A 25,635-nucleotide genomic window follows, 5' to 3' on the forward strand; every position below is an offset into this window, starting at 1 on the left:
AGTGACTAACACGTTCGCACTCTTGGTAGCAGAGAACAGTTTTGTCCTCCCCAGTCCTTCACGACATTTGCTTTCTTGATGATGCTCATTCTGACTGGGGTGAGATGGGTTCTCACAGCAGTCTTAATTTGCATTTTCCTGATGGTTAAGAATGTTGAACACTTTTTCAAGTACTCATTGGCCACTTATCTTTCTTTTGAGAATTGTCTGGCCAGTTCAGCAGTCTGTTGATTGATAGAATGATTTATTTCATAAAAATTACGAACAGTTGCAAATGTGTCTAACCCTGTTAAATACAGTATATTTGTTTAGCTGCCCTAAACACAGCTACATTAGCAAATGTTTGGGAAAATTTCAAGTAATAAATCCAAATTTTTAAAATAATAGTTGACTATCTCATATAACTTATTGAAAAGAGCCAACTTCCAGGTCCAAAAAGTGGTTTCTGTTGAATATGTATGGATTCCATACTATCATTAAGTTAAAATCCAAAATTGAATCATTATAGGTTGGCATGGTCAGTATCTTCATGTCATTTATCAATACCGGATATTCTGATTAATCTGTTTATTAATTGTCATTTGGAACTTTCATTATTCTGCTTAGTGTCCTGTCAGGAAGGATTTTGTGTCTTTGGTTGGCACATGACTTCTGATCTCCACACTCACACATGTGAGCCTGCACCTTCATACACATGTGCACCACCCCCCATGGATGAAAGAAAAGATGACTATCTGAAAAATGGACTAGCATGGGATGTAGCAAGTCTTTCTCGGTCCCGCCAGCCAGCTCTCAAATAATGACATGGAGCTTCTCATTAATTATGAAAGCTTGGCCTTAGCTTAGGCTTGTTTCTAACTAGCTCTTGTCACATAAATTAACTCCTTTCTATTAATCTACATTCTGTCATGTACTGCCTTTCCTGCTGCTCCCATGTCTCCTGGCTTCTCTGGTATGCCTAGATTCCCCTCCTCTTCCTTTCTCTCCCGAAATCCCACCTATACCTCCTGCCTAGCTATTGGCTGGTCAGCTTTTTATTACACCAATGACAGCAAATACACCGTCACACAGTAAACAAATATCCCACAACAGTGGGAAGGGAGAAATCAATCAAAACTCCACTGGAGGAGGTTGGGGGTGCATCGACAGGGCTGTGTGGTTTTAGCATGCAGAAGGCCCTGAGTTCGAACCCTGGTACCTTTTAAAAACAAAACAGGTTGAGCATGTAGGGGTGCATGCCTGTAATCCCAGCACTACAGAGATCAAGGCTGGAGGATTGGTACTAGTTCCTGGAGCTACTACAAGTTCTAGGCTAGTCTGGGCAGATAAGATCTTGTTTCAAAAAAAAAAAAAAAAATCAGACCGAAACCAAAATAAAAGTCAGGGCGGGGAGATGGCTCGGTAGCTAAAGGCACCTGCGGCCACTCCTAAAGATGATTCAGTCCCACTCAAAGGTTAGGAGAACTGACTCCCCGAATAGTCTTCTGACTTCCACACGGCGCCCCTCACTAAGCACGTAGATTAAAAAATAAATGTAATTAAAAAAAAACAAACCCGCCCAAACCAAACCAAACAAACAAAAAAAGTCCACAGAAAACATGGAACTGTCACTTACCAGCACTTTAAGAGTTAAAGGAGAGCCGGAAAGGTGGAGGGGGCTTGGCGAACAAGGGGTGTGGCGAGGCAAGGGGCGTGGCAAACGAAGGGACTTTCTACCAGCTGGGGCGTGGCGAGCGAGTGGGCGTGACAAAGGCGTGGCGAGGGCGGAGTTGACCGGAAGCGGGGGCGGAGTCCCAGGAAGTGACGCCCCCTGCTGCGCCGGCGGAGACTTTTGCTAAGCGGGCGACCTTTAGCCGGCGATGGAGAACCGAGCGGTGTACGGACCCACTACCGAGGCGGCCCCGGGTGCCGGCAGGGGCGGCCTGGCCGCCTGCTTCACCCTGGGCCGGCTCACAAGGCCTCAGCGCGTTCTCAAGGGCTTGCAGCTGGTGAGGTCAAGAGCGGCGGAGGACGAGCGGGCGCTGGGTCGGGGGTCGGGTCAGGGCCAGGGCCCGGGCCAGGGCGGGGACCTGGGGGCCGGGGAGGATGCCTCGAGGCTGCTGCTCGCTCGGCCTCGTCGTTCGGGCAGCAGCCGTTTCCACACCGCAGTTCCTTCCCTTTCCAGTAGGGAAGGGGGCGTTGCCGTCCGCCTCCTTCCCGTGGCCCGGCCCCAGTTCGTCTCCCCCATCCACCGAAACCTCCTTTGCCTTCTCTGAGCTGACACTCTTTCACTGTCTCCGTGAGAGCCTGTGTTTTAGACAACGAAGTGCTTTCTGTTTATCTTTTTTGGCTTTTGCGGTTTTCCGGGTGCTAGCCCAGTTTAACTTGTCGGACAATTTGTGCTTGGGTTTAACTTGCACAGCGGGTTCGAGGTAGAGAGTCAAAAGGGCATCTTTTCTGGTTTGTGTGTGCCAGGGACAGAACTAGATTACAGCATGCTTCTCTTTATTTTTGGCAGTTAAGCCGAGGTGTGAAAATACAGACATCTTGATATTTAAATTATGATCTAATTGATACTCATGTGGCGTCTCAGGGTCCTAACTCAGCTGCCAATGGATATTACTTTTTTCAAGAAGACAATTCTAGGAAAAACTAGACTGTTTAGAATGTTTATGGTTTTTGCTTTGTTTTCTGAACCATTTTTGCCAAACAAACAAACTAACAGAAAAAACCAGCCCATGGGTTTCCTTGGGAAGATTTGAAATTCTTAAAACTCTGATAACCAGAACTCAACATTCTTGGAACTCAGCTGACCTACTTTCCTGGAGTAGAAGAACAGCAGTTAGAAAACTGGCACTGCTTTTAGTTGTGAGAGGGATAGAAGCTGGGGAGAGGAGGAAATCATGTGGAGACAAGTTAGATAAAATGGTGTGTGCAACCCTAGAGGATCTGGTCCTGGGTGTCCCTCCGCGCCCTCCTGGAATGGCCACAGTGGGCACCTTTAGGTTCCTAGGCACCCGGGTTCCCTCCTGGCATTGCTCCTTTACAGAACCAGTTCCTTTAACACGGATGGGTGTGGTTTTGTTCCCCTCCCTTCCTCCCGCCACCTCCCCTTCTCTCCTTCCCCTCTCCCTCCCTCCCTCTCCCCTTCTCTCCCTCCCCCTTTACCCTTCTCTCCCTCCCCCTTTACCCTTCTCTCCCTCCCTCCTCTCTCCCTGTCTCCCTCCTTCTCTCTCCCTGTCTCCCTCTCTCCCTCCCTGCTCTCTCCCTTCCTCCTCTCTTCCTCTTTCCACTCCATCTGTCCCACACTTTCTTCATAGGGTCTTAGTAGTACAGATTAGCTTCACACTTATTCCTATATTGTAGAAGATGATCTTGAACTTCTGATCTTCCTGCCTCTACTTCTCAGTGCTGGGATGACAGGTGTGCTCCATGCAGTTTATGTGGTGCTGAGAATTGAACACAGAACCTTGTGTGTGCTAGGCAAGCACTCTACCAACTGAGCTATTCCCGTAGATCCAGATTCACTTTCTTTTGCCCTTCCTCTATGTAGTCCTCACATATTTTCTAGATACCTGCTGTGCTCCTCTGCAGGAACACACATGTTTCTAATGAGACTTTTTGGACAGAGAGAAATTACTGTACCACCGAAGCATTCTCGCTGCTCCAAAGAAATCATCCCTATGAGTCTGCTGTCCATTAAATCTCTTATTTTCAGTTGCTTTTATTTTTCTTTCTAATAAAAAATGCTAAAGCCAAAGTAAAAGTTCCCATTACTTTATTAACTCAGCAGGCCTTAGTTCTTTATCTTCAGAAGGGACCCAACCAGAAGTTTTGCCTGAACTTTACAGTTGGACCACAGAAGTCAGTTTGCCTTGAAAAGGTTGTTTGCTATTTGCCATCATTCCTAAGGAGAAATGGGGATAGAACAAAACACTGTCTCCATTAAATTCATTCATTATGGGTAACTTGTAATGTTACAGGCATGCTTTCTTTTCTTTCTTTTTTTTTTTTAAAGACTTATTTATTTATTATGCACAGTGTTCTGCTTGCATGTGTCCCTGCAGGCCAGAAGAGGGCACCAGATCTCAGTACAGATAGTTGTGAGCCACCATGTGGTTGCTGGGAATTGAACTCAGGACCTCTGGAAGAACAATCAGTGCTCTTAACCTCTGAGCCATCTCTCCAGCTCCAGGCATGCATTCTTTAACACAGAACTTTAAACACACTTTTTTTTTTTTTTTTTTTTTTTTTTGGTGTGTGTGTGTGTGTTGTTTTTCCAGACAGGGTTTCTCTGTGTAGCGTTGTACCTTTCCTGGAACTCATTCTGTAGCCCAGGCTGGCCTCGAACTCGAACTCACAGAGATCCTCCTGGCTCTCCCTCCTGAGTGCTGGGATTAAAGGCATGCGCCACCACTGCCCAGCTACTTTTTCATTTTTATGGTTGCCTTTTTGTTCCTGTTTTTTCTGTTTTAATAATGTCTTACCTATTAACAATGAAAATATACTACAGAGATATTCCAAAAGTCCCAAGAAAGTTATATGTGAGGTCCATAAAAAAATTCATCCAGGATGAGAGCTGTAGGCAAAACTTTCTTCACCTTATATTCCGACATTCTCGGTGTCTTCAGTTGATTTCAAGTCTAATAGAATTGCAGAGCTCTGATAAGAAAACAGGGTGTGGAGACACCGTGATCGGAACAGGCGGCACAGTGTGTTAACAAAGAACTTCTAAACCCTGAGAAATGTATTCAGAATGTATGTGTGTGATTTGTTATTCTGGGTCCATAAATCTTAACAGATTCCGAGATTCCAAAGAGGAAAGAAGCCACTGTGAAACAGTGGACTTGGGGGATTCTCCCTTCAGAGCCATGAGAGGCGGGGCTGCGTCACCTCTAGCATCTTTCCTGTAGATCTCTCAGGCTGCTCCAGGCTTGCTGTACCAAACTAAATACAAGGGGCACAGGGTGAACTTGCAAGCACAGGAGGTTAGCTTGTCTAGCTCTTGGAATTATGCTGCTGTGTCTGTCACTCAGATCTGACCTGCATTCTGTCAAAGGCTTGTCTAGAAATGTAAAGGTGGGTCTCACTGTCTCACACCTTTCCAGAGCTGAGCGATGAATGAGAGTTGAAACACTGTTGTCAGGAGCTACTGGAACCCCCCCCCCCCCCCCCCCCCGCCGCCACCTCCACCCCCTAGACAGGGTTTCTCTGTGTAGCCTTGGCTGTCTTGGTACTAGCTCTGTAGTCCAGGCTGGCCTTGAACTCACAGAGATCTGCCTGCCTCTGCTTCCTGAGTGCTGAGACTAAAGATGTATACCACCACCACACCACCACCACTGGGCTAAAATCTTAAATTTTATGCAACTGGACTTTTGGTTTATTCTGTTTGTAGATTTGTTCTTATGTTCCTATTTTGTTATTTTTTAAATGTTTGATGAATTCATTTGAGTTTTAATGTTTAAATCACTACATGAACCAGTCTATCAATTAAGTTTTAACTTAAATTTATTGTGTGTATTCATGTACATGATATGTAGATGGGTGTGCATGCTATGGCATGTGTGTGGAGGTCATTGTGTACATATGTGCAGATGGGTGTGCATGCTATGGCGTGTGTGGAGGTCATTGTGTACATGATATGTGCAGATGGGTGTGCATGCTATGGCATGTGTGTGGCGGTCAGAGGACAGCTCTGTGGACTCAGTTCTCCCTTTCCACCTTTCTGGGGGTTCTAGGATTGAAGTCGGGTCATCAGGTTTGTACAGCAAGTGTTTTTACTCTGAGCCATCATGTTGTCCTCACAGTCTGAAAGGTTTTTAAAATGGATTTATATCATCTTTTTCTAGATTACACATATGATTGAAAAACATTTACTGTTGCCAGCATCATACTATGAAACTGAATTGCTATCCAAAATGAATTCATATTTTTTAGAATTTATATTTGTTTAATTTTTATGTTTTTCCTGTATGTGTGTCTGTGTACCATGTGCATGCCTGATGTCTCCAGAAGCAAAAAGAAGGAGTTACAGGTGATTGTGAGCTGCGTGAACTATATTGGTTTGTGTGTGTGCCCACATGTGCTGTGTGTGTGTGTGTGTGGAAGGCAGAAGTCAATGCTGGGTGTCTGCCTCAAGGAGACAGGTCTCTTCTGGAACTTGAAGTTTGCTGATTGGGCTGTACTGGCTGGCTTGTTTCTACCTCCCCAGGGCTCTGGTCCTGGGTGGTGCAGCTGCACCCTCCCTTTTCCTCTTTTTTTTTTTTTTTGGTGGCAAAGTCTTGTGTAGTCCTGACTGGCCCTGAATTCCCCATGTAACTGGGAAACAGTCTTTTTTTTTCCTTTTTCTTTTTTTCTAGAGCTGAGGACCGAACCCAGGGCCTTGCGCTTGCTAGGCAAGCGCCCTACCACTGAACTAAATCCCCAACCCAGGAAACAGTCTTAAATTCTGCCTCTGCCTCCTGAGTGCTGGGATTATAGTTGTTCACATTCAGCTTGCAGCTTTTTTTTTTTTCTTTTTTTATTAATGTGGATTCTAGGGAATCAAACTTAGGTCTTTGTAATTGCACAGCCTTTATGGTTTTTCTTGTTTTGAGACAGGGTCTCATGTAGCCCTGTTTAAATGATTGACCTTAATTCAGAAAATAGCTGAAGGTGTCCCTGAACTCAGGATCCTTCTTCTTCTATCTCCCAAGCCCTGGGATTGTAGGGTGTACCACCATGTCCAGCTTTTGTTTTGTTTGAGAGAGGTTCTCACAGTGTAGCCCAGGCTAGCCTGAGGCTGTGTAGCTCAGGCTTACAGTGTCCTCCCACCTTGGTCTTCTGAGTGCTGGGATTATAGGCATGTTCACTGTGCCTGGCTTCAGTTATATGTTATTATTAAACTTTTTTTTTTAGATCTGGTGTGTGTGTGTGTGTGTGTGTGTGTGTGTGTGTGTGTGTGTGTGTGTGTTTGAGGCTATGTGCATATGAATGCAGGTACCTGCAGAAGTCAGAGATGTCAGATCTCATGAGTCTGGAGTTGCAGGTGATTGTAGGCCAACAGTAAGTGCTCTTAACCACTGAGCCATCCTCCCAGCTTCTTAAAACTGTTTTTAATAGTGTGCTCTTCTCTAAGTACATGTAATTTATAGAGGATGATGCCTTCTAACTAATGCCAGACACTTTTAAAGATGTTTAAGGGGACAGACTTACACCGTACAGGACTAGCTCAGGTTCTTCTGTAAGCCCAGATGGGAATCTGTTCTCTGGATGAACAATGTTGATGGAGTCCTGTATTTCTCATCATATAGCCACACCCACTCCTTTCACATTTCTTGCCATTCCCATCTAGTTAGGTCAGTACCCCTCTGGACTCACCGGGCAAGTTCTTGCCCTCATGAGTCTGTCCTTTCTCCTCCAACTGGGAATGTCCTCTCCTACTCATGTGTGTCTCAGCCCTGGTTTGAGTCCTGTGTGTTCATCCATCCTTCTCTGGCTACTCTGGGCATTTCCTGAAAGTTTCTCAACTTCCACGAGGACTGCTCAGTTGTGTGGTAGAAAGTATTGTTGCGTATTGTTTCCTGTGTTGCTCTATCATTACATGCTCATACACATGCCCATTGTTGATGCATAGTATTAGAGCACACTCAGTACTAAAGGGAATAGTGCTGAGGGTGATTCTAAAAGAACTGTAGAGGGAGGAGAGTTTCATATTGACGGTAGTGTGTGTGATGTTAAGTTCTTGGCCTTTAAAACATAGAGATAGAGCTAGTCAGTGTTTAGCCTGGATGTTGAACCCCATCATTCTTCTAGGATGGCCAGGCAGAGCCAGCCTCTTGTCAGTAAGAATGTCTCTTGTTAGTACATAGAGCAGGGCTGCTGGTGGCCTGGGACCCTCTGCTTCTGGGGAGCAGTCCTGCCCTCTTTCCAGACAGGCACCCTGTGTCTGTGCTGCAGGTCAGGCATCACTGTCTTGCAGCCTCACAGGAGTGTGTCAAGAGCAGCCAAACAGAATCCTCCATTGAAAGTTTTCTCAGTCATCTGGCTTAGAACTCTAGCCAAGAATTACCTCGAGCTCTTGATCTTCCTGCCTCTGCTTCTCAGGTGCTTGGATTTCAGGAGTTCTTGCCAACCTGGCTTCAACTGACTTTTATACACATGGGTGTATTTTTATTTTATGTATATGAGTTTTTTGTTTGCATATATGTTGACTCCATCAACATTGTTCATGATGGGGTGTCTACTTCATGAAGCGTTAATCTAATTAATCTTTATCAATAAAAAATTGGGAGTCAAATATCTGTGTAAGGACCTGAAAGATCAGAGAACAGGAAGCAGCTGCCAGTTGCTTCTGACCTCTTCCGTTCCCCTGTCCAAAAAGGCCGAGATCCTCTCTCCGCCCTGCCTTACTACTTCCTGTCTCCTCTCTGTCTGTAGTCCTCCAAACCTCTATGATCAGCTAGTGGCTAGCTCCGCCCTCTGACTTCAGGCGAGCTTTATTTGACAGAACACAATCAAAATATCACATAACAACTTTATTTTTTTTTTTTTTTTTTTTTTTTTGGTTTTTCGAGACAGGGTTTCTCTGTGTAGCTTTGCGCCTTTCCTGGAGCTCACTTGGTAGCCCAGGCTGGCCTCGAACTCACAGAGATCCGCCTGGCTCTGCCTCCCGAGTGCTGGGATTAAAGGCGTGCGCCACCACCGCCCGGCCACATAACAACTTTATGTCTGGTTAACTTCACAGGAAACCAGAGCAAAGATGTCTATTTTTGTTCTGGCGTAAAATCTTTTTAGTTGTGAGGTGGGAAGTTTCCCTTAGAACAGTTGTTCTCAACCTGTGGGTTGCAAACCCTTTTGGGAATTGACAACTTTTCACAGGGCTTTTTTCTTTTTTGGATATAACTTGTTTTTTGAGACAGAGCTTCTTATAGGTTGAAGCTGTCCTTGAACTCTTGATTCTTGACCTCCCAAATGCTGAGATTTCTCCCTCCCTCCCTCCCTCCCTCCCTCCCCCTCTCCCTCTCCCTCTCCTCTCTCTCTCTCTCTCTGTGCAGCCACACTTCCGCTGAGCTCTAGACTAGTCTCACCATTTGCCTTCAACTGTACCTCTGCCTAACTCTCCCACTGATTCCTTCATCACAGCACATTAAAAAAAAAAAAGATTTGCCATGCATGGTGGCACTCAGCCTTCTGTCCTGGAAGTCCTCTTTTTTGGCTGTTACGGTGCTCTCTCATTTATGAGTCTCTGTGTTTGACACACAGTAGTTAACCAGTGTATGCAGGCTGTAAATTCTGTTGATCAAGTTTGTCTGCTAATCTTGTCTGCCCCAATCTCTACTTTACAAATATCTGACTGAACAGACAGTGAGTTTAATTGTTTTTTAGAAGGGGGTGGCCTCACTGTCTTGGCAAGGCTGGCCTTGAACTTTTGATCTTCCTGCGTCAGCCTCCGAAGTGTCTGGGTTTGCAGGCACGTGCCACTAGGCACCGCGTCCATGTAGTTGTGACTGTCGTGGGTTATCTGCCTCCCTGAGGTCACATGTCGTGGGTTATCTGCCTCCCTGAGGTCACGTGGTCTCCTTCTGCAGCTGCTGTCCCTGCTGGCCTTCATCTGTGAAGAGGTTGTGTTCGAGTGCACGCTGTGCGGAGGCTTGTACTTCTTTGAATTTGTGAGCTGTAGCGCCTTCCTCCTGAGCCTCCTCCTGCTGATTGTGTACTGCACACCACTGTATGACAGAGTTGACGCTGGGAAAGTCAAATCATCGGTAAGTGGGGAGACACGGCCCCAGCCAGGCCTCTGGCTTGTCGCCACACCTCTTGTTGCTGCAGTAGTCATGTTTCAGAGCAAAGCTCTGTCTGTGTTTAGCCCTCTGCACCCTAGCAACTCGGGCTCCCCTTCAAAGATGGAGATGGGAAATGAGCCAGAAATCACCAGTGATGTGTGGTTATTGGTGCCATCACATAATTCATGTTAGACATTTTGTTATCTTTAAGACAGGGTCTCATTAGCCCAGACTAGACTTGAACTTGTGATCCTCCTGCCTCAGCTTCCTGAGTGCTGGCATTGTAGGCTTGGGCTTCCATGCCTTACCTGAACATTTCTTAGAAGTTTGATTTTTGTCACTTTTTATTTCTTTTATTTTGGAGTGTCTCTCGTGGACTCTCTAGTTAGGAGTTGTACGCCTACTTCCTTCCAGACGTCACATGGTGTCCGGGACATAGTGATGAATAACACGAACACTACAGGCTTTTAAACAGAGCAACGGTGATTCTGTCTGTATTTTGTTTTCATTTAATTTTATATAAAAAAGGTAAAAGGTGTCTTTAGGTAAATAAAGAAGGTATTTGGGGCTGGCAGGATGGCTCAGTGGTTGGGAGCAGTGGCTGCTCTTCTGGTAGACCTGGGTTCAATTCCCAGTATCCACATGGCAGTTCACAACTGTCCCATTTCCAGGGGAGAAAAGACTGCTGAGCTATCTCTCTAGTTCACAATAAAAAATAAATAAATAAAAAGAATGTCTTTGTTGGTTCACTGTTAAGATGTTTCCCAGGTTGGGCATGGTGGCACACATCTTTAATCTCAGCAGGCAGATCTCTGTGAGTTCAAGGTCAGCCTGGTCTACACAGTGAGTTCCAGGACAGCTTTGTAGAGAGACTCTATCTAAAACAAATATCTCAAACAAACAAACAAACAAAATAATACAAAAGAAAGAAAGGAAAAGGAAAGAAAAAATATGTTTTCCTTATAATGTTGGGAAAGCTTCATTTTCACATTAGAGGTGCTTAGCTTTCTAGTGGTAATCTGCTGACCCATGGTGCTTGCATATCATTTAGATTTGATGGCTGACAGATGAAGTAATTCATTTATCCCCTTTATATTCATTTATTTAAGGCACACTTGCACAGTTGATTTCTTCGGCAGCGTTTGGGTTGTCAGTAGTCGCTTGTGGAGAATGTGTTGTCAGGATCGACATAATTAAAGAGTTGACATCTCCAGGCAAGGGTGAAAAAGTTCATTATAATTTAACCATTAACAGGAGAGAGCAGTATAAAGAAGCCATATGGTTCTTACATTTTAAATGATGAGAAGTTGGCATAAGGTCAGGAACTGATCGTATGCTTAATATACTTTTCTCTGTCTTCTCTGTGGTGCTGGAGAACTGTTGAAGCTGTGTTCCTTTTTGTACCTCACAAATTTTATTCTGTAGGAATCTGTTGTCTTAAAAAGGTCGGGAAATGGGGCTGGGAAGATGGCTCCCAGGTAAAACACTCACTTCACAGATATTAGGACAGGGATATGCGTCCTCAGCACTCACGCATGACCACATCTTTTCCCAGTGCTGGATACTGGATACCAGTGCCAGAGATAGACTGGACTAGCCAAGGCAGTGAGCTGTGTTCCGGTCAGAGATGCTGCCTTGATATTAGGTGGAGAACATCTGGGAAAGACATCTACCTCCGCCTCAACATACGCACACATATACATGCAAAACAAACAACAAAAACAACACCACCATCCCCCAAACTGATGGGGATTTGTGGTTTTACATGTCTGTAATCCTAGCAGTCAGGTTCTAAAGAGAACTTAATCCACAAGGTTTCCCTCTGGCCTACACACACAGGCAATGGCATGCCACCCCCCCCCACACACACACACACTAACAATAAGAAACAGACAAGAAGCCAGGCGGTGGTGGCGCACACCTTTAATCCCAGCACTTGGGAGGTAGAGGCAGGTGGATCTCTGTGAGTTCCAGGCCAGCCAGGGCTACACAGAGAAACCCTATCTTGAAGAAACAACAAGAAACGAACAACAACAAAAAAAAAAAAAACAAAAAACAAAAAAACAAAAAACCAAAACACAAAAAGAAACAAGAAGTTAGGTGATTAGAAAGTGATATAGCTTGGATTTGAACTGAAGTAGTCTGCCTTTAGAAGCTATGTTCAATTGAACATTGCATCTTTCTTTTTTAAAAAAATAGGAGGCTGGAGAGACATCTTTTCAGCCCCAATAGTGCATTTTTCTTTATCAAGATGTTTGTCCTAGGTAGGCATGGTAATCCCAACATTTGAAAGGTGGAGGCAGGAGGATCAGAAGTTAATGGCTAGTCTGGGCTACGGGGGAACTTGTGAAAAATAAGCATAAAACCACCAAACAAAAGTTTAGCTCAGTGGTGGTATTTGCCTAGCATTCACAAGGCCATAGGTCCACTCCTTAGTAACACCAAAAAAGAAAAAGAAAAACCTATTCAAAAATGAAAATGGGCTAGGTATGGTGGCATATGCACCTAGCACTCAGGAAGCAGAGGCAAATGGTTAGAGCTCTGTGAGTTCAAGGCCAACCTGGTTCATATATTGAGTTACAGAACAGCCAGGGCTACATGCCCCTGGCTCATAACCCCCCCCAGTGGCCCCCCCCTCCCCGAGCTGAGGACCGAACCCAGGGCCTGCTCTCTACCACTGAGCTAAATCCCCAACCCTCAAAAACATTTTTTTTTTGTGATATACTATTATGTTCAACTTAAAGTGGATAGTGTTTGCATGCAGGTTTGTTGAAAAGGTACCTGGCTAGCATGTTTAAATTTGGGTTGCACCAAGAAAATGTAAGTCGTTCAAGGGTTTTTGAAATTAAAAATGTTAAACTTTGTGTCTGCTTTTCTAACCTATTGTGTTCTTGGTTTCTCTACATGTATAGGATTTTTACATCACCCTGGGAACAGGGTGTGTATTTCTATTGGCATCTATCATTTTTGTTTCTACCCATACTGGGACCTCACCTGAAATAGCTGCAATTGTAAGTACTTCGCATTTTTAACCTTACTATGTTTGTTTCCTTAGAAATAGCAAATTTAGAAAGTTCTTGGTAGGTTATATATAAGAGTAATAATGTTTACTTGTTTGTTTATATTCATGGTGTGTGTGTTTGTGTGGGGTAGGCATCTGTATGCCATGATCTGTGTGTAGGTAAGGGATGAGCTTCAGGTTGGTCCTGTCTTTTTCCTTGTTTGAGGCGGCTTTTCACTGTATAGCCAACCAGCCATCTAGCCCTCCTTTTGAGATAGGTCTCACTGTGTAGCCCTGGGTGGCCTAGAACTCACGGAGATCTAAGTGCTGGTATCAGTGGCATGAGTCAGCTCACCTGGCCCCATTAACTTCTTGGAATGTCCAGTTTCCACTTCCCATTTCCTGTGGGTGGTCTGGGATCTGCTTTTGATACTGTGTCTTACTTTTCCATGGGTTCTGGGACCTGAACTCAGATCTTCAGGCTTGTGTGCCAAGCACCCCACTCCCCCACCCCGCCCCCCAGCCATCTCCCCAGCCGGAGAGTAGTTTTTCTTCTACTTCAAATGTAATACTGACTAGAAGACCTAGAAGTAACCAATTTGGTAGTCTTCAGAACCTAGGAACCTGCTTGCAATTTGACTGAGTTTTATTACAAAGTTTCTTTACGCTGCATAGAGACAAGTGTCTGCTAATGCAAATGGCAAGGTGGCCTTTGTCATCAGTTTTTTGCCCTTTAGTACTGCGTTAGGTGCAGAGGCACTCGGGTTAGGTGCAGAGGCACTTGGGAGAAGAGGCTTGTGGGGTTAGCCAGGCACGTTGGGATGGAGTGGTGGAGTGAGCAACAGAAGCTTGTCTGCGCTTCAGTCTTCCGTGATTACTTCTTTTAGATTTTGTTTTGCTTTTCTCGTCTTTCTTTCTTTCTTTCTTTCTTTCTTTCTTTCTTTCTTTCTTTCTTTCTTTCTTTCTTTCTTTCTTTCTTTCTTTCTTTCTTTCTTTCCTCCCTCCCTCCCTCCCTCCCTCCCTCCCTCCCTCCCTCCCTCCCTCCCTCCCTCCCTTCCTCCCTTCCTCTGTCTCTCTCTCCTCTTTTCTTGTTTGTTTGTTGCAATACTGGGGATTGAGGGCTGGAGAGATGGCTCAGAGGTTAAGAGCACTGGCTGATCTTCCAGAGGTCTTGAGTTCAATTCCCAGCAACCACATGGTGGCTCACAACCATCTGTAATGAGATCTGGTGCCCTCTTCTGGCGTGCAGGCATATATACAAACAGAACACTGTATACATAATAATAAATAAATAAATCTTTAAAAAAAAAAATACTGGGGATTGAACTTAGGACCTTATATATGCTAGGCAAGTATTCTACCTCTGAGCTACAACCCCAGAATTATGTCTTAGATTTTGAGATAGAGTCTTGCTCTATAGTCTAGGCTAGCCCAGAACTCACTATTTATTTTTGGTCTCAAACTCAGAAGTCTCTTGCCTCAGCCTCCTGAGTGCTGTGATTCCAGGTATATGCGGCTAAGGCCATCTGGAGCAGTCTTTAGCAGGCTACACATATCTTTAAAGCCTAATCAAGACTTTGTGCTAGTGTGCTAGGCAGAAATAATTTTTGAGGAAGTCAGTCCATTTTTAGGTTTTTAACCTTTACATGGAATCAATTTTTTTTTTTTTTTTTTTTTTTTTTTTTTTTTTTTTTTGGAGACAGCGTTTCTCTGTGTAGCCCTGGCTGTCCTGGAACTCACTCTGTGGACCAGGCTGACCTCAAACTCAGAGATCTGCCTGCCTCTGCCATCTGAGTGCTGGGATTAAAGATGTGCACCACCATGCCCAGCATAATCAATCATTCTTGAAACTAGTGCTGTGAGAGTTCTTCTGGTGGAGGAGTTTGACCAGTTCGCTCCCATTCCATGGCACTGTTAACCCTCTCACCCACGGTAAAATGACAAGTACACTTGCCTGTCCCAAATCCTGCTGCTGTGAGACGCCTTGACAAAGGAGCCGTTCAGGGAAGAGCTAATTTCATTGGAATCCTTTGGGCCAAGTGTTGTGGGGTTTTTTGTTTGTTTTTGAAGACCATGTTTCTCTGTGTAGTCCTGGCTGTCCTGGAACTCACTATATAGACCAGACTGGCCTCGAACTCTGAGATACTCAGGCCTCTGCTTCCTGAGTGCTAGGATTAAAGGCGTGTGCTCCACACCTGGCTCCAAGTTGTTTTTTTTTTTTTTTTTTTAATTTGTATTATTCTGGATTTTAGAAAGGTAGTACTTTGTATGTTCTGTATTATCCAACACCTTTAGAAGGCCTGGGGCAGAACTCTATAATCCAATTTTAATATTTATGAAGGGAAACACACGAACATCTGTAAGTGAAGACTAAATAGTCTTTGTGTGAATTTTGAGCCAAGCAAATCAGGAAAGCTGAGTTTTGTAGCTTTACAGGTCGGAATTGTGAATGAAAGGTAGTGGGCTGTACTGACTGACGAGTAGCAATGTGGCGAGTGTGAATGACTGACTGACACAGGCTGACAGACCTGCAAGTCAGCAGCTTCCAGTGCTTTGTAAACAAGGGGACTTTCAGCTAGGGCAGCTGTCGGCTATTAATACATTAGGGAGCCTTGGGGTGTTTTGTGTATGTGTGGTGTGTGTGTGTGTGTGTGTGTGTGTGTGTGTGTGTGTGTGTGTGGTGTGTAGGTCAGAGGACAACATGGGTGGGGTGTTTTTTCTTTGTTTGTTTGTTTTTTGTTTTGGTTTTTGAGATGGTTTATTTGAGTAGTTTTGGTGCCTTTCCTGGGTCTCGCTCTGTAGACCAGGCTGGCCTCGAACTCACAAAGATCAGCCTGGCTGGGATCAAAGGCGTGCGCCACCACCGCCGGGCATTTTTTTTTTTTTAATATTTAAAAAACTGTTCCATCTGTGTGTGTGTGTGTGTGTGTGTGTGTGTGTGTGTGCGCGCGCGCGCGCGCGCGCAGGTGCCCTCAGGCCTGGGGTGTCAGGTCCCTGAGAGCCAGAGTTAGAGGAGGTCATCGGCCTCACAGCACGGTGCCAAGACCTGACCGTGGGCCTTTGCAGGAGCAGCTTATCTTCTTAACTAGAGCTGTCTCTCTAGCCCACGGCCTTGTTCTTGGAGACAGAGTTTCTCACTGGGAATTGGCCAAGTAGATTAGGCTGGCTGGCCAGCAAGCCCTGCCAATCTGTCTTTCTCTGCCTCCTCAGTATTGGGGTTACAAATATGTATCACAACATCTAGCTTTTGAAGTGTGTGTGTGTGTGTGTGTATGTGTGTGTGTTTGCGTGCCATAACATACATGTGGTAGTCAGAAGACTTTGGGAGTCCTCTCCTTCCATCTTTATGTGGGCTCGTACTTAGGTCATCAGGCTTAGAGCAGCAGGTACGTTTACCCATGAAGTCATCTTGCTGGCCCCCTTTTTCATATTTATTTATTTATTTATTTATTTATTTATTTATTTATTTATTTATTTATTTATTTATTTATTTATTTATTTTTGGGTTTTCAAGACAAAGTTTCTTTGTGGCTCTGGCTGTCCTGGAGGTTACTCTGTAGCTCAGGCTGGCCTTGAACTCAGAGATCTGCCTGCTTCTGTTTCTCAAGTGCTGGGATTAAAGGCGTGTGCCACCAGGCGATGGCCCCTTTTTAAAATTCAGGTTTGAGGAGACTGAATTCAGGTGCTCATGCTTGCGAGGGGAGAATTTGAGTGAGATGTTACCCTGGCCCTGAAGCTCCTTCTCCCTATAGCCACCCATATGGTGCACAGACGTCCATGCAGGCCAAATACTCAGACACAGAGAAGACACAGAAGTAAAACCTTTCAAAAGCAAGCGTTGGGAGAGTTGCAGACAGTGCCTGGCCAGCCTGGTTGGTAAGGGGACGGACAGACACAGTCCAGCCACAGCAGACTCCAAAAGGGGAACGACCTGGCCTTGGTAGTGAGTTATAAATTAGTTTGTCTTGCTCTGCTGGGGACATCAAGTGAATAATGCCAAGCTCAGTGTGCTGTGGTGAGATGAAACAGTGTGTCCTTCAGAGTGGAGTTGCTGAGGAGAGAAAGAAGCCAGAGACCACAAGAGATGGCCCCGTAGGTCGTAGTGGAAGTGTAAGCCAGCTGTGGTCCTGCCTTCAGTCCTAGCATTTTAGAAACTCAGGCAGAGATTGAGTCTGAGGCCAGCTACCTAGGAAGGCCCCCCCACCCCCCCATCCCCGCCACTCCTCCCCCACACAGAGCACAAAGTCATGGAGGAGGCAGGCTGGAGGTGCAAGAGACTTGGTGCTGTTTCCTTCCTGTTTTGGTCTCCACTTCCTCAATGGTTTGGCTGGTGAGGAAGCTAGGTTTGAAGCGTGGTCTTTTGTCTCTTGACAGAATTCTCAGAATGTTTAGTCATCTGTTAGAATAATACAACGAGGAAGTGACTTAAGGAAGAGGAAGTAACACTGTGTTACTACAGTGTGGCAAGTGGCTGGAAAATGTATTTTAGGTAATTTAACCTAGTAGTGTTGTTTTTTAAAATGGAGTTTTTGTTTTGATGTGAATAACTTCATCTGTCTTCACCTAACCTGAGTTGTAAATCATATTTCCCTTGTCACATCTGTGGGTCAGGGAAACCATGGCTAATAATCACGTGTTTGATACCATTTGTGGAATCTCATTTATCTACTGGCCTTAGTCTCATTGATTGACACCCCACCTAGACTCCTGCGTCGGTGTTAGATGGAGCAGAGGCTGCGACATTGGAGCTGGTAATGCAGGCCTCCCCATAGGACTTGGAGACCTGACTTGGAATCCACCGAAAAGATCGGGAACGGGGTTGCCTTCCGTTACAAGTTTCAGAGTAGGATGCTGTGAGGGAAAACAGGGCTCCCCTCGAGGAATGTGGGTTTGTAGGATATAGCGAAGTGTGACCACACTTCAAGGTCAGTTGGGGCTGGCAGGGCTGCAGGGTGGTGTGTCCAGATCCCTTCCATGCCGCCTTGACTCCTGGAGTGGCCAGATCGTAAAACAGCAGGCCCAAGACGGAGCCTTTCCAGCCTTTTGTGTGTAAAGATTTTACAGGACAGGAGGGGCGGGGGAGCGCAGGGGATTGAGATGTTACCCTGGGTCGGCCTGCGCTGTCAGATACAGGCAGTGGGGTTGAGACCTCTTGAGAGAATAGGAAGTGTTGATGTGTCTGTGGATAACAGAATGAAGCGGGGGATCGTGTGTGTGTGTGTGTGTGTGTGTGTGTGTGTGTGTGTGTGTGTGTGTGTGTGTGTATGTTGTTGTTGGTTTGTTTTTTCCCCCTGAGACAGGGTTTCTTTGGTAGCCCAGGTAGTCGCCTCAAACTCACGGTGATCCACCTGCCTCTGCCTCCCAAATGCTGGGATTAAAGGCGTGTGCCACCCACCATGCCTGGCAAGGGGGGACCTTCTTAATGGCTAGATGGATTTCTCATCTTGAGGCAGCTTTAGAAAGAGACAGCTGTGTGGCTTTGGGTATCCCTGACAGTATGGCTTAGCCAGCCTCTGAGCCAGGAGATAAGAGGTAGATGTTCACCCCACTGGGGAGAGGAGACTTGGTAGAAGGACCGGCCGTCTTACTTGCGGCCAGTGAAGTGTTGAGAGTTATGGTGAGCTTGCACAGTGAAAGGCTTGTCTGTTAAAGCAGAGGGATACAGGGGCCACCAAAGAAGTGCTGTGGTAGATGGACCTGACGGTGGGGACTCGTGAGTAGTAAGTTTGGAAAGTTAGGACGTTTTGGATATGTGTATCCTATATCCGATCTGAGGTCTTCTATCAGAAGAGCAGGGTCTGGAACCAGAGTGGATCTCCCCAGGTCAGCACTGGGGCCGGAATAAAAGAAGTACCTGTTGAGTGGAGACTCCACAGGCGTGGGAAGCAGAGAGTACAGGAAGGGGAGGTACACGTTGTTTGTGAGAGTAGGCCAAGGTTCCGAGGACAGAGAGAACACAGTTTCATCTAGTGCCGTTTATCAAGTTCGCTTGTAATCAGCAGTCAGCTATAATGTCAGGGACAGCACTCTGGGCAATGTGGCTGGTCACCAGAGCTCAGTGAGGAGAGTTTGGAGGAATTCTTTCCTGTGTTACAGAGGCAGGTGAGGCTGTGGGAGGAAATGGCCTCGGCTGGTTGATTTTTGAGTAAGAGTTGGAGGTCCTCCAGGAGGTCAGAGGACTAGATGTGGGGGACTTGTGAGAGGTATTCCTCAGGGGTGGAGCCAAGAGTTGGGCTGGTGTCTGGTTTTAACACAGGGTGTTTGCTTTTGTGGCCTGTGAGCCACTTTAACCTGGAAAAATGAACAAGAGCTAAGACCCAATGATTCAGCACAGTTGGGGCGAGAAGGGCCAGAAGGGGTAGGGACTCAGAGGTGAGGGTTTTTAAGTAGAATTTGTTCCTCACGTGGGTGGGTCAAAGGAAGGCTGGTTGGTAGCAGTGTGCCTTAGAAATAAATGTCGGGTGGGCGAGAGCGCGGGTGTAATCCCCTGGGGTGTGGGAAGGCAGGGTCATCTCACACGGGAACTTTCCGTGTGTCAGTGCGAATGGACTTAGCCATGTGGAGCTCGAGGTGCTGAGCATGAGCAGTGGGCAGGAAGCTGGCTGCTCCAGGCACTTCACCCTGGACTGTTAGTACGGTGCTTCTGTAGAAGGCCATTCATCTCTGCTCTACGTGATGACGATGGCGGAGGCCTGTCCAGGGTATGGGACTTCCAGGTCGTGTGGAGAGCTTGACAGGCTCCCTGTCTGACTTTAGATATGTGTGCAGGGCCATTGCCAGTTTGTGTGGAGGCAGGGGGCCCAAATTCGGATACTATTTTAAGATACCCATTACTGTGCCAGCTGCCTTGGATGTGACCCATTCAGAAGGGTCAGGACCAGTCCATGTTTGGTCTTTTTCATAGATGCCATATGGGTAACACTGCCAGTCTGGGCCAGAGGTTTGTTCTCTTGAATCCCCTCCTCTCTGCTTTCCCACATCCTCAAGGTCATACAGCTCCCCCTTCCTCGCTCCCTGCTACACAAGAGCAAGAGACTGATGGACTCTAAGCACATACTATGGACTGTTTTCACCCACGTGGCATAGAACTTCCCCCTTCTGAAACCTGCAGTGAGGTACCCACACTCTCTCTGCCTTGTAGGACTCCACTCTTCTCAGGGCCCCCATCTTTCCATGGCATTCATAACTCATAATAAACCCACCTCCTTGTCACCTTGGACCCCAGTATCCCTTTCAGGTGGACCCTCCTGGCAGCTTTTCTTCTTCTTCAGGAGAGGGTTCAAAACAGCAACTAGGAAGGGAGAGAGGTACCTGGCTTGAAGTTTGGCCTTCACATCAGCCTTGTGTTTCCTAGGCTAATAGGAAGTTTTAGTGTCTGTTGTAGTGGATTGTAGCTGCTGGTTGAGGTGGAAGCAGTCTGTATCAGTTAGATTAGGGGCTTCAGAGTGACAGGTGACCTCTTGGTGGTTAGAAACCCTCCCTCCTTCCTGCCACAATGAAAGTATGTTTGGAGTCAGCTTATCCGCCATGCACTGGGGTTCAGCTGGGAAGCCAGGATGGGAAATCTGGTTCTTAAATAACCATTGCAGGGACTAGTTGCCTGCAACCGGAAGTCATTTGGGAATGAAGGGAATTCCTGTCATGAGTTTCCAGAGGAGGTGGTGTGCCAAGGTGACTCATGCTATCCTACAGGGACTATGGCTTGGAGGTGTCAGGTAGAGGAGGTGGGATTGGGGACTTCTCCGGTAGCTATGGAGATAGAGGAGCAGGGATCTAGATCTCTCCTGGGCTGCCATCTCTTCCGTTAGCGGCAACCTGGGACTGGCTCTGGCGCTCTGTGGGATGGAGAGTGCTTGCTTGGTGTGCAGTAGTACTGGGCTCTGGACCTGGCACCACACCACAGCAGAACTGGGGTCTGTGTCTTGGTGTGCAGTAGCGCTGGGCTCTGGACCTGGCACCACACCACAGCAGAACTGGGGTCTGTGTCTTGAGTAGCACCTCTAGTCCAGACATTTTTCTCTCCTTTTTTAAAATTTTTGATTTTTGTTTTATGTACATTGGTGTTTTGCCTGCATATATGTAAAGGTGTTGGATCCCCTGGACCTGGAGTTACAGACACTTGTGAGCTGCCATGTAGGTGCTGGGAATTGAACCTGGGTCCTCTGGAAGAGTAGACAGTGCTCTCTTAACTGCTGAGCCATCTCTCTAGCCCCTGGAAATTTTTCTTTTGTTACTTTCCTCTTTCAATGACTTTTACATTCTGTTAAAGAATAGTAAGTATGGGGCTGGAGGGATGGCTCAGCAGTTAGAACAGTTGTTGTCTTTTAGAGGATCAGAGTTCGGTTCCTACCACCCACATCAGATGGCTCTTTCCCATCTCCAGGGAACGCTATGATCTCTTTAGGCCTACAAAAGAACCCACATACAGTGGCATTCACTCCCACAAACAAACACATATACATAGGTAGAATTGAAACTTTTTTTTTGTTTTGTTTTGTTTTTTCGAGACAGGGTTTCTCTGTGTAGCTTTGCGCATTTCCTGTGTCTCACTTGGTAGCCCAGGCTGGCCTCGAACTCACAAAGATCCGCCTGGCTCTGCCTCCCGAGTGCTGGGATTAAAGGCGTGCGCCACCACTGCCCAGCTAAAACTTTTTTTTAGAAAGTAGTTATAAGGTAGATGGATATGAACTCTCAGGCACATGTGATTATAACCCATACTTCCTCATATAATCCCTCTTTTCTTCCTTAGGTGTTTGGCTTTATGGCGAGTCTGATGTTCCTGTTTGACTTTGGCCTCATGCTGTATGAGAAACGGCAGGAGAGCCAGCTGAGAAAACCTGAGAACAACCCCAGGGCTGGAACCCTCACAGAGCCACTGAACGGTTAAGAGAGGCTCCTTCCGTGTGACCTGTGTGCACCTGTCTGTTGGAGAGAAGAGGAGGACAGGCGGGCAGCTTCTCAGTGCTGGGTGGCGGCCCGTCAGTTAGCTCAGAGGGTTTTTAATACTGTAGGAACTTGTCTCAAATGGAGGAGGCTTTGTTGTTTGTTTGTTTGTTTTTAAAGATGAGGACCATTGTCTTTGAACTGCATGTCTGTCATTTGCTACAGGACTCTCATCACCAGGCTTAGCTTCCAGACCATGCATTCATTTTAGGAACCGTTTCATTTTAAAATCATTTGCTTCGCTATTAGTTTTTGATAGTTAAATTCTGTTCTGTTGTTGGAGATTTAATTTGTATTTAAGATGCTGGCATAGGCCTCTTTCCTTAATATATGATCCTTGTCTTTACTGTATCTCACTCAGCTTTACACTTATGTGCTAACCTTTAAAGGCAATTATTCCCGACCCATGCATTGCCTAACAGAAAGTGCGTGGGCTGGTGGTGTTTTATATGATATAAAAACAATATCAGCAGCTTTGTGGTTTTTACATTGCACTCTGGTTGTTGAGGTTACATTTAAAAGAAAAAGGAAGATGGTTATGAAATGCAGAAAGTTGAAGAAACTGATCCTACATCTGAAGACCAAAGATAGATTAGACTCTGTCCTGCACAGCGGACGTGATTGCACAGATAGGCCTGGACCACTTGGTGGAGATGTGAAGGGGCGTGCTGGGTGCACACATGGAAATAAACAGTTGGTGGCGTCTGTGATGTGTACACACACACACACACACACACACACACACACACACACACACACACACACGGTTGGTGGTGTTCATCCTGTGAGTTGGAAACTGGGGGTCTCCTTCCTGGCAGATGGTTATTCCGACTCAAGTCACACAGCTCTGCAGGCTTCTCTTTCGAGTCCCGGGCTGGGGTTGCTCACCCACCTGAGACACCTCCGTTCTGACCTTCTAGATGGTCCCTGTGCCCCATCCCCATCTGCTAAGGAGGACCCTTCACTCTTGCTCTTCCCTTCTCTTCTCACTCAGGTTCATTTCAACTGTCTCCAGGCCATCCAGACACTTGTGCCCTTCCTGTCACCAAAAGTCTGAGGCAGGAATGTCAGGTTCTTCTTCCATAAGCCTCTGCTTGAGTTTCTCTCCAGGGGAGGCGTCTGGAGAAAGCGAATCCAAGAATCCCTGCTAGTGAATACTGTTGGTGGTTAGGGAGGCCACAGACTGTTCCTGACACTTGGGAAGGATTGCTTGTTGCTGTATGGCTATCTTAGAGCCACTGGGCAGCTTTGTGCCCAACGGGGACCTTTCTTATCTTCCTTCTCAGAAGTGGAGGAGTCTGGGCACACAGCTTCTGCTGTTACTGACTCACTGCCTGATCTGCTGGCATCGAGGTTACATGCTAGTGACGTCATCACACTTGCTTGGGAGATGATGAAACCAATCATGGATGTTGCCTTACTGTAGGGCATGCCACTTAGGAGAAGGGACAGTAGCTCTTGAAACCAGGAATAGAATAATTCAAAAATAACCAGTTTATGGCAGACAGTTTTAGATTGTACATCAAGCTGTGCTGTAGTCACAGTAAGTATCTTCTAGACCTGCTGAGAGTTAGCAGCCAATCTGGGCAGCTTTAGTGTTACCAACTCTAGTGTCTGTTACTGTAACAAAATACCCGAGACAACTTAAAAAGAGGAAGGATTGGGGCTGGAGAGATGGCTCAGAGGTTAAGAGTGCTTCTTCCTTCTCTTCAGAGGACTTGAATTCTATTCTCCAGCACCCACATGGGATGGCACGTGACTGCCTGGTGCTCTAACGCCAGGGCATCCAGTGTCTTTGGTCTCTGTCACCCAGACATGCCTGACATCCATTCCATTTGCACATCCACACATAAAGTAAATTGTAAAAGGAAAAGAGGGTTTGTGTGGCTTGCATTTTTGTATGCTTCAGCCCACGGTCCGTCCTGTTGTCTTAGACGGCAGCACATCATGGTGGCGTTGGTAGAGCAGGCTGCTGGTCCTGTGCCTCCAGGAAGCAAGGAGAGCATGGGCATGACCGCCAACCTAAGACCTCACACTAGGCCCCACCTCTAAAGGCTGCTGCCACCTCTCAATAGTGCCGTCCTGGAGAGCCCTTGGGGACCACTCATCTCAGTGTGCACCTCTCTGCCCATGTTTGGCTTGATCAAGATGGACAGACATACTCTGACTCGGCTACTTCTTCCCTTTAAGAAGATACACTGGTCACTTGTATCTGTGGTCACTCTTAGAGCTTTCTCTCTTGGGGGACCTATGACTGTTTGGCTTCTGCATTCTCAGGGGGCAGATGGGGTTAAAGACTGTGGTACCAAATCAGCTCAAGAAGAACTGGGATCAGAGACCGTCAGCACAGAAAAGATGTCTTTATTATAAGAGCTGTGGCAAATTGGATTTGCTGTATTTTATACAAATGTTTAGAATGGTTTTTAAGACTTAGAAGGGAAATATACTTACAGAACAAGACTTTTATAATTACTATACTTAAATTATGCTTTATGTGGGGACTGGGAAATGTATTTTTACATTGCTTATATCCAATCACTTTTGTATTTGTTGATTTAAAGCCTGTGGGTCTTTTTTTTTATCACTCTTAATATCAACTTTTATAATCTTTTAAATAAATCCTCTTAAGTCTAGTGTTGGTGCTTTCACAGTTGTTCATTGCATAGACTTGTTTAGATAAGCCTGCATTGGAGGAGCGCGCTGTCCCTTGGGGGGTGTGGTCGGACGGAGGAGGCTGGAAGAACAAACCTGCTCCTTTCCATGGCTGCCCTCAGAGAGGTGGAGGATAGATTTAAACAGCATGCTCGCCCTCCGGAGAGGTGGAGGATAGATTTAAACGCCATGCTTGCTGGCTGTGGCACCGCAGGGCTCTAGCGCCAGCACTGGGGCTGAGGCAGGAGGATCGCCCGCTTCAGGCTGACCTGGTCTACACGGTAGTGAAAATATTCTTGGGACCAGCTGTGGTGAAGGCAGATCTCTGTAAATTCAAGGCCAATCTGGGCTACATAGTGAATTCCAGGCCAGCCAAATAAACAAATAAACACAAAAATATTTTTAGGATATCACATGGGATGAGTTATCAAAGAATGTTCTACACTGAATGACTTTAAATCCCTTTTGCCTCCTCTTTCCCCTTTCCCACTTCTCCTCTCTTCTCCCCCCCTCCTTTTTTTTTTTTTTTTGAGATGGGGCTCATGTAGCCCAGGCTGGCTTCAAACTCACTATGTCGACTTGAGCTCCTGATCCTCTGTTTTCACTTCCCGAATTCTGGTATCATAGACAAGTGCTGACTCCACCTGAATAATTTGAAGGAAGCAAGTTTGGACTCCACATTCTAAATGTGGCTCTGCTGCCGCAGACAGACAGATCTATCTGGGACAGCTTGATAACTAGAAAGTGTGAAGCAAAGCCACGAGGTTCTGCTGAAGCCAGAACTATTTGTGGAGTTTGTAAAATTCCTGCCTCCAGTCACTAGAGAATAACAGGACCTTTCTAGTCACCATGAATTCACTGGAATCTGTACATTCTTCAGGCTTTGTTATTTTATGTTGATAAAGACATTCTGTCAATATTCAGCCAGCAGCAGAGAGCAGCAAACCTATGGAACTCCTCAACAGGAAGGCAGACTCACTTCAGGGGAGGGCTGGGAAAGGCACCATACAGGCTGGCCTGTGTCTGTAGTCCCGGCTGATGTAGGGGATCACTTGGACCTAGGAGTTGGAGACCAGCCTGAGAAATTCAGTGCCTTGATAATGTTATCCCAGACTAACTGAGTCCTGGGGTTTCTGCCCATCCATTTTCTGCTGTGGGTTTTGTCCTCAGAGTTGAGACTCTGTGTGGCGATATACGAGACACCATCTCCTCACAGGACTGTCCAAAGGTGAGAAGGGGTTGTTGATTCTCCTGTCTCTAGATGGTCCTTTCCCTTGAACCCTTAGTGGGCCTGAC

The 25,635-nt window shown here is 46.2% G+C and overlaps 1 protein-coding gene across 1 annotated transcript; it reads left to right on the forward strand.

The window, feature by feature from the left end:
* Nucleotides 1-1,746: 1,746 nt before the first annotated feature.
* On the forward strand, nt 1,747-24,320 carry Cmtm6 (CKLF like MARVEL transmembrane domain containing 6). The gene is made up of 4 exons (XM_042281893.2): nt 1,747-1,988; nt 9,549-9,725; nt 12,656-12,754; nt 21,494-24,320. The coding sequence occupies exons 1-4, from the start codon at nt 1,860-1,862 to the stop codon at nt 21,629-21,631; spliced, it is 543 nt and encodes a 180-aa protein (XP_042137827.2). The 5' UTR covers nt 1,747-1,859; the 3' UTR covers nt 21,632-24,320.
* Nucleotides 24,321-25,635: the final 1,315 nt, after the last annotated feature.

Source organism: Peromyscus maniculatus, chromosome 7 (assembly GCF_049852395.1).
Source record: "Peromyscus maniculatus bairdii isolate BWxNUB_F1_BW_parent chromosome 7, HU_Pman_BW_mat_3.1, whole genome shotgun sequence".
NCBI classification, from domain to species: Eukaryota; Metazoa; Chordata; class Mammalia; order Rodentia; family Cricetidae; genus Peromyscus; species Peromyscus maniculatus.